This window comes from Culex quinquefasciatus, chromosome 3 (genome assembly GCF_015732765.1).
Source record: "Culex quinquefasciatus strain JHB chromosome 3, VPISU_Cqui_1.0_pri_paternal, whole genome shotgun sequence".
Lineage (NCBI taxonomy): Eukaryota > Metazoa > Arthropoda > Insecta > Diptera > Culicidae > Culex > Culex quinquefasciatus.
In genome coordinates this window covers 127,638,898-127,648,319 of record NC_051863.1, presented here as the reverse complement: position 1 = coordinate 127,648,319, position 9,422 = coordinate 127,638,898, and the positions used below count along the sequence as shown (strand labels likewise).

The 9,422-nt window shown below is 37.3% G+C and overlaps 1 protein-coding gene across 2 annotated transcripts; it reads left to right on the top strand.

Annotated features, from left to right (window-relative positions):
* Window positions 1–2,769: 2,769 nt before the first annotated feature.
* Window positions 2,770–7,334, top strand: LOC6038818 (gamma-glutamyl hydrolase). 2 transcript variants are annotated; one of them, XM_038264927.1, is made up of 5 exons: window positions 2,770–2,951; window positions 3,141–3,437; window positions 6,120–6,605; window positions 6,664–7,007; window positions 7,213–7,334. In XM_038264927.1, the coding sequence occupies exons 1-5, from the start codon at window positions 2,866–2,868 to the stop codon at window positions 7,284–7,286; spliced, it is 1,287 nt and encodes a 428-aa protein (XP_038120855.1). In that variant the 5' UTR covers window positions 2,770–2,865; the 3' UTR covers window positions 7,287–7,334. The 2 variants fall into 2 exon arrangements, with proteins under 2 accessions (XP_038120855.1, XP_038120856.1); XM_038264928.1 differs by having other exon boundaries at window positions 2,773–2,951; window positions 6,664–6,983; window positions 7,213–7,333.
* Window positions 7,335–9,422: the final 2,088 nt, after the last annotated feature.

Genomic DNA, 9,422 nt, shown 5'->3' with positions numbered 1-9,422 from the left:
CTGATGGAACTCTATAAAAACTTTTGATTTGCTGTTGTAAGCGAAATAATCAACAATCGCCGCAATAATTGCGCATATCGAGACAGGTTCTTATCACTTCAATTGATTGGTTTATTGTATACAATGTATATCACGTATCTACAGATAAATCAATAAATTGTTATGTTAAATTTGGGGAGTTGTCAGAGTTGATACTCCTTCAAGATACATTTCAAGTTAAACAATGTTTATACATGGAATAACAACCAGAGCTAAATATTAGATTTTTATTCAACGTTACGCTTTCGTTACTTAAATTGTACTGCAAAATATACAAATTCAGCAATTCCCCACGAAAACAGTTCGACGCCAACATTTCAAAAAGCATCATGTACAAACCATGCGTTTTGAGAAAACCACATTTGAATGTTGAGCATCCATTTTCAATTCCCATTTTAATATAAAAGCAAAATAAGATGTTCTACTAATAACAAACAATGAAAAACGTTGCTTTTATTGATACTTAATCATCCAAATTCAATTAAACATCATTTCCGTAATTTTATTTGAGAAAAACAAACATAACTCCTTTTGAAATCACCAACGTCTATATCACCCTGCTGTCATTGAGGGGGGGGGGGGAGGGCTTTGCTATGATTCGTTTTTCTTCGCCGAATGTACATGGCGCTTTGTTCATGTTGCTTTTTTTTCGTCACGAGGTTCATGTAGTCTTTTGTTTGACAGGTTGACAGGGCTATATAAACAGGGACTGCTGATGGCAGAGATTTTGTTTATGTTACTTTATTTAAAATCATGATTAAACAGACTTAACTGAAGTAACTTTTGCTCATTTTTGGTGGTGAGATAGCTTTTTAGGAGTACTTTCAGAATATGCAATAACCCAGAAAATGTCAAAATGTAGGGGAAATATACCCATTTTAATCACACTAAGCTGTTCGACCAATTCTCATCACTTTTGCAGTTTTCCGCTATAAAATCAACATTTTCAGATGTATCAACAATGAAGAGTTGCTTGCTCACTTTTATTTGAGCTATTTATTACTTTGGAACAGTCAAAAACACTTCATGAAAGCTGTAATTCATGATCAAAGTGCTGATAGGCCGATAATAGAAATAGGCTGAAAAAGGGTATAGTTCCCCTATAGGGTATACATGATGCTTTTTGAAATGTTACCGTCGAATTGTCTCATGTTCAAAACAGCACAACTCTAGAGTTTTTTTTTTGTAAGGGTCCAATAAACCAAATTTCCAGTTTTTGCTTTTTAGGTATTTTTGAAACACCCAAAAAGCAAAAACTGAAAATTTGGTTTATTGGACCTCTTCAAAAAAAAAAAAAAAAAACTCCAGAACTGAGAAAAACGCGATTGAAATTTTCCGACCGATTTCTGTGTTTCTACGCATAATTGTCCCGTGGGTCTTTTTTCGCCCTATGTGCGTAGAAGTTTAACGATGGGACAAACATACTTGGTGTTGTTTTTAATGAGTTTCCGAACGAAGTACTAGATTATATGTGTTTTTCTTAAAGTATACGACAAACTAAACTAAAAAATTAAAAGGTCAAAATCGTCCAACAATTACATGTGATAATTATGCGTAGAACGGCAATTCTTGTTTGATATTTAATTCGGAGTTTAGCTTAACGTCATTGAAATCAATCCTAATATTTTTTATTATTTTTTTTTTCTTCAAAAAACAAAAGAAGAAGTCAATTAACTTCTTGTAGTTTAAAAAAGCAAAACTCAGTTATATCTTTAAACACCTTTTAAGATAAAATCTAAAAAAAAATGTTGAAAGTTATCAAATAAATTAGGGCTTTGGCAAAAAACGTCAAAAATACTGAATTGGGTCCTAAAATGAATCATAGATTGCTGATATTATTGTTTACAGCGATAAAGCTTATTTTTCTGAGTACAATGACCCTTTGTACGACCACAAAGAGTTTAAAATGGATTTTTTAATGAATTTTGAAAAATTAACCTCGCGGTCCTTCTTGACAGAAAAGCTCCTACTTGACAGCTCGTTCCAAGGGGACAATAGTTGATCCATCGAAAAAATGTTGTCTTGTCAAAAAAAAATTTTGCATTAAAATGAAAAATGATCAGAAATGGTTTTTAATCGTGTTTTTTACCGTTGTACATAAAAATTGACATAGGGCTTTAGTACCCAATTTCCATTGCATCCTCGTTTCCCATCTAGAATGAAAAAAATCCCTACCAGTGGGGAATTTGTCACCAGTTGAGAAACACTGGCTTAGAATAACCGTGGTTACATTTGAATAATTTTGAAAACATTAAAAATAAGCTCAAAATTTCAGCACATCTTTGCTCAAGTCCATTTGGTGGAGAGCGATACAAAGATTAAATCTTAATTGAGATGCATTTGACGAACATAAATTGTTAGACGGAGTCGCCCAGCCTTTAATTGTCATTTCGAGTTCAACGAGGGTACGACTATGTGAAGCTACTTTAAATACTCGGATAGGTACAAAATTTGAACAGTAGGAACGGGTACATTCGATCGATGCGATGTATTTAAGATTGAATTTTATTTAATTCAAAAAATTAAAAAAACGGAAATTAGGATGCATTTTTGTGATTAAAGACAAAAGAAATCAACACAGGTGCATCACTGATGCCCACTTGCAATCGATAGTTGCAAATCGCCATCATACTAAACAAACCCGAACGCAGCGTGTTCGACAATGTGTACCTAAGATTAACCCCAGGAGAGCCAGAGCAGCCCGCAATGGAGTGACGTTCACGAGGAGGAGATAGCAGCTTCTGGTTTATTTTCTCTGTCGCAAACTGACTCATCACATTTAAATTGATAATTGCTGATAGGCAGCAACGACAGCAAGAATTGACAATGGTCCAGCAGCGAATAAATTGCCACTCTCTCGCCGTCAGTATCAGTTGGACGGTGTGTTTGCGAGCACATGCCTGCAGTTCTGTGTAAGCAACATTAGCAATTCTTGGGAAAACAGTTTTTTTATCTTTCAATTAAATTGAATTTGTTATTGGTGCACAACGGTTGCAAAAAGTTTATGAACTGGTGACAACCAAAGCTTATAGTCCATGAGAATCTTACTTTTGTTACAAAATTAACAAAACCCACAGGTAATAAACAGTTACAATTAACAGCATCATCATGGCGCCAAGTACCGTACTATTCACGGTGAGTCTCGTGCTGGTGACGATCGTGGGAACCCCCGAACGGTTGTTCGTAGAAAGTGCCACCGTCATAAGCTCCGAGGATCACCGAAGTCGCGTTGGGTCGTCGTCGTCGTCACAGCTAAACGAGGAGCCAATCATCGGCGTGCTGGCCCAGGAAATGTCCTACAGCTTGGCGGAAAAGTACGAGGAGACATACGAAAGTTACATCGCCGCGAGCTACGTCAAGTTTGTCGAGGGAGCCGGCGCGCGAGTGATTCCCATTTGGTGAGTTGAGTGAGCTTTAGGACCTTAGAGCAATTCCAGCTCAAATCAGGAATTTTTCTGGTACTTTTGTACCCGACCCTCTCCGATTTCAATGAAACTTTGTAGAAATGTTATCCTAGGCCTATTTAAGCCATTTTTTTGAATATGGAGCCAAAGTACTCGAAAATAACATTTGAGAAAGGCGTAAGGTATTTAAATATTTTTGTATTTTGCAATTTAAAAATTATTGTATCTCGAAGCCGTTGCGTCGTATCACAAAGTGGTCAAAGACAAACTTGTAGGAAATTGGACGAGCTTTCTGAAAAAAATACACTGAAACAAAAATACACGCCACTTCTATGAGATTTTTTTAATTTTTAAGTTTAAAACTTAATTTTAAAGGTGATGTCACGATTTTTTCGTTCAAATTTTTTGAGGAAATAGCCTAAATTGTTACCAAAAGACTGGCGAAAAATGCAGGATGGTATGTCTCTCCTAAAAAAAATACAAAAATCATTTACTAAAACTGTTTTTTTTTTTTTGAAAAGTGGTCTAAACGTAAAAATTTTCAAAACCCGGTAGTTGGAATCGATTCCCCAGACAATTTTACATAAAAGTCTCCATATTGACCATTGTCCTATGTTCAATCCTTGGGAAGATACAGCGATTTAAAAAATAAAAATGTTGAAAAAATGGGTTTTTTGGAGGTTTTTGGCAATTTCTATATGACAGACTTGGTTTTTCAGTCTCGTAAATATTTTTACCGGAAAGCTCGTCCAATTTCCTATAAGTCAGTCTTTTAACATCATTTCAATTGGATGTCCGGGCTTGCAGATATAAACTTAATTACATTGCTAATAACTGAAAATAGAATATATTTTTCAGTGTGGTAGAAACCTGGATAGTAAATTAGCTTACATATATATCAAAACGAGTCAAATCAAAAAGCTGTCCTAGGCAAACTTATGGGAAATTGGACGAGCTTTCCGGTAAAAATATTTACGAGACTGAAAAACCAAGTCTGTCATATAGAAATTGCCAAAAACCTCCAAAAAACTCATTTTTTCAACATTTTTATTTTTTAAATCGCTGTATCTTCCCAAGGATTGGACATAGGACAATGGTCAATATGGAGACTTTTATGTAAATTTGTCTGGGGAATCGATTCCCACTACCGGTTTTTGAAAATTTTGACGTTTAGACCACTTTTCAAAAAACGATACTTAATCCACCTTTAGGTGGTTGGTGCCTTCCTCACATTCATAAAGTCAATACATTCAGTAAAAATAGCAACATTCCCTTAACATGTTTAACTAATCAATTTTATTACTGATTTCTTTTGATAGGGTTCGCAGACCTTCAGTTTTTCTAGCTCATCGCCAAGGTCTGATAAAAAAAACCTATCCAACGAAAGTTCACATGGAAGATTCAGACAATATTTTTATCACAATATCTCAGATCCGGCCTCCAGAAAGTATATAAATAACACTTAAGTGTCAATAACTTTTGATAGGGTTGTCAGATCCTTGATGTTTTAGGCTCATTTGAAAGGTCTTTCAATTATCTAACTAACGATGGATCGCATGATGGACCCGGACATCATTTTTACTGAAATATCTGAGATCCGGCCTTTAAAAAGTGTATAAATAACACTTAAGTGCTAATAACTTTTGATAGGGTTGTCAGATCTTCAATGTTTTGGGCTCATTGGAAAGGTCTTTTTAATACCTTTCTGAAAATGTATAACATGATAGGGTTTCTTGCAAAAAACACCCTTTTTACAATCTTCCGGACATACGCCAAAATCGTTTTTTTAGCATAACTTTTGAAGTACTTAACTAAACTTGCTGATTTTAAATAGAGACCTGTGGGACCCCAAGACGGAACGAATGAGACTAATACGGTCAAAATCCGTTCATCCAGTCCGGAGATAATCGAGTGACAATTTTTTTGTCCACCCACCTGCACACATCCACACAGACATTTGCTCAGAACATGATTCTGAGTCGATAGGTATACGTGAAGGTGGGTCTACGAGGTCGAATTAAGAAGTTCATTTTTCGAGTGATTTTATAGCCTTTCCTCAGTAAGGTGAGGAAGGCAAAAACAGTTTTAGTAAATGATTTTTGTATTTTTTTAGGAGAGACATACCATCCTGCATTTTTCGTCAGACTTTTGGTAACATTTTAGGCTATTTCCTCAAAAAATTGAACGAAAAAATCGTGACATCACCTTTAAATTTAAGTTTTAAACTTAAAAATCAAAAAATCTCATAGAAGTGGCGTGTATTTTTGTTTCAGTGTATTTTTTTCAGAAAGCTCGTCCAATTTCCTACAAGTTTGTCTTTGACCACTTTGTGATACGACGCAACGGCTTCGAGATACAATAATTTTTAAATTGCAGTATCAAGCCAATCGAGTACTTTTGGCTCCATATTCAAAAAAAGTGGCTTAAATAGGCCTAGGATAACATTTCTAAAATGTTTCATTGAAATCGGAGAGGGTCGGGTACAAAAGTACCAGAAAAATTCCTGATTTGAGCTGGAATTGCTCCTTAGAGTTGTGAAGATCGCTAAACTGAGGAAAGGCATGTATTTCTAACTGGCGTCGAATGTTGCGAGTTTGAATAGAACCCTCAAATTTAATACACATTGTTCATAGTTTTGATATTCATGAAAGACTCTCTAAATTGATTTTTTTATAGGATCAACAAAACCCGTGACTACTACGAGGCCCTCCTTCCCAAGCTGAACGGCGCCTTGTTCCCTGGTGGCGCCACCTGGTTCAACCAATCCAACGGGTACGCCGAAGCGGGTCGCCACATTTACGACGTCGCGGTGGAACTGAACGCCCAAGGGGTGTACTTCCCGGTGTGGGGCACCTGCCTGGGCTTCGAACTGCTCACGTATCTGGCCGCAGACGGAAACGAACACCGGGCGCACTGCAGCTCCAACAACCAGGGGCTGCACCTGGACTTTACGGCGGATTTCCGGACCAGCCGACTGTTTGCGAAAGCCCCCGAAGATGTGGTGCAAATCTTGGCTAACGAACCGGTTACGGCGAATTTCCATCAGTTTTGCACGACGGAGCAGAACTTTACCGAGTACGGGCTGGACCGCGAGTGGCGCGTCATGTCCACCAACAAGGACTGGAACGGGCTCGAGTTTATCTCCACCATTGAGCACAAGACGTACGGAGTTCGCATCATTATTCTTTGAAAGGTAAATTTCAAATTTATTTTATTCCAGATTACCCTTTTACGGTGTCCAATTTCACCCGGAGAAAAACCTCTACGAGTGGGTCCGCGGCAAGAACATTTCGCACAGCCCCCATGCCATCCGGGCCGCGCAGTACTTTGCCGATTTTTTCGTCAACGAGGCTCGCCAAAATGGGCAACACTTTGCCAGTGAGGTCGACATCGATAAGCACGTGATTTACAACTTTCCGGCGACTTTCACGGGACTGAAACGATCGGCGTTCGAGCAGTGCTACCTGTTCGAGGCCAATGTCGACTATTTGGACGAACTTCCGCCGGTGTACCCGCCGAGGGTGGCTGCTGCAAAGAAAGGTACCGTTAAGAAGTTGGCCACAGGTGTGTAAAGTGCTAACTGCATGGTGGGGATTTTTGTTGCATGAATTGATGAAATTTGCATTTATGTTTTGTTGAAAATGATTAATAAATGTTTGATATTTCATAAAATATGTGACTAATCAATTAGTTTATTCTTCTCGGCTATAAAGTTTAGTTTTTATTTCTGAAATAAGGCATTTTAATCTTGAAAATTTTATTTTTCCAGCTCAACACTCCAACAAACGGAGAAAGAATAGGTGCAATAAGTCTGACAACTCCAACAGATGTTCTGGGATATAAGCATATGAAAATAAAACATATAAACATTGGAAAGTGTTTGAATATTGCTTACATTGCATTGTTAATTGGTAATATTAAAGCCCAATGAACAACTAGAAAAAAAAACTCTAGGTGCCCCTGTGCTCCCTTGAGCAGGGTTGCGAATTAGCGAGCGATCACGGAAGGTGTGCTAGCTCCAGCTGGAGCGTGAGTTTTTATCAGGTAGCTCACCGCGCGCTCACCGGAGCGTTTTGCGCTCACGTGAGATGGTGAGCCAAAGTAGGTAGATTTTTTATTCCTTTTGAAGCCGATGCGCGTTGGTCATGAAGTTTCTAGAACTAACGGAAATTCTCCTATGTTTAGCAGGTTAAGCACTCGCTCCCAACTCCATCCAATTTGCTGATTTTCACAATTTAAATAACTAATTTTGCAAAACTTTTGATAGAAACTTGCTTGCTCACTTCTTATTGAGATATTTATCACTCGAGTTCAGTTGAAAAGCTTTAATTGAATGTCAAAGTTCTGACCTGCCAACATTAGAGGCACGCTGGAATTAGATGCTGTTTCCCTATCTCAGCACACACTGAAAGCCCGACCATGGTAGTTTTAAGAAAATTTGCTAAAAATGCTGCTTATTAAATTAACTGTGGCTTTTTGGTGAAAGTAAACGCAAATATGGTAAAATGTACCATGCTTCCACAAAATTGCATGGTAGCTAATACGAAATCATTATCATTCTCTCCATAATCGAGGGTTAAAATTACCATACCGCTCTCGACATAGTAAAACTGACTGCGTTAATCAGTCAATGCAAGCACGAAATGTTTTTAGCAAAAATACGTCGGTGCGTGTTCTCAATTTAACCCTACAATATGGTACCATGGTTGGGTTTTCAGTGCAGGCAGCGAAAACAAATAAGGGAGCGTTCTTTTATTACGTAACGTGAAAAATCGGACTTTCAGACCCCCTCTCCCCCCCCCCCCCTCGTAACAAAATTTCCATACAAATTTTAAAAATTTTGTATGGAGCGTAACACGGCCTCCAACCCCCTCCCCCTACTGCGTTACGTAATAAAAGAACGCTCCCTAAGACAGTGGTCAAACAAACAAAAGTAAGTATAACATTGACGTGAAGAAATGCAATGTTTGATTAAAAATCCACATTTAACTAATTACATAGTATTGCTTTATATGTACAAACAATTTAATTTATTGAGAAATTATGTTTATTTTAAGTTTTTAAAAGTAAAATATTAAAATTTGGTTTATTGTACCTTTAAAACCCCCCGACATAAGCTTAAAAAAGTAACAATCATCCTTAATATTCGGAAAATTCTAACCTATTTTCTAGAATAAGAAAGAGAAGGACTAACTTTATTAAAAATTATCAGCCGTTTCCGTTTCAAATCACATAACGATTTATTAAACAGAATGATTTTTTTTATGGTAGCTCATTCTGAACCGCACTCTGGTAAGGTAGTCAAAAAACTGTTTAGGTAGATATTACAGTTTTATATTATATTGAAATCAACCAAGCACATAACATTGAATCGAACTTACCAGAGCATAAATCCTCTAGAATTGTTTTTTTTTTTTTTTTCTAAGGTTTTTAGGCCCTTTTGTTTAGGCGTCCATACCCTTCCCCCAGCACCTGTCTCTGCTTACCTTAATTTTTATTAAGTTAAGGCCTATTAATTCGAAAATATTTATACTTTCAACTCTGACTCCAGTTCTTCAAAATGATTTGACCCTTGCGAATCCAACCTATTATTCAAAAACATAGTTAATGAAAATAAGCTATTCCGATTACTACACCCAAAGGAAGAATATATCTTAAAATCTACAACAGTGTATTTGCTGCAGAAAATGTCACATTTTATAACGCGTGTAAACATGTCAGCGATCTGCAGTTCTCACCAACACATATAATGCTGGCCCGTCCCCGAGCAACACTCCAATGGGAAGATAATGTTGGTGCTCTTTCACTCATATTTCATCAAGCGTCCATGGCGCTGGTAGCGTGTCGGATCAATAACCAAGAAGTTTGTGGTTCAGTCCTCGTTCTTTTAAGGGTTTTTTTTGTGAAATACAACCAAAAAGCCGTCGGTAATGTCGATAATTGTCGGTAACGGGCAGAAATGTCATACCCCTATATCGC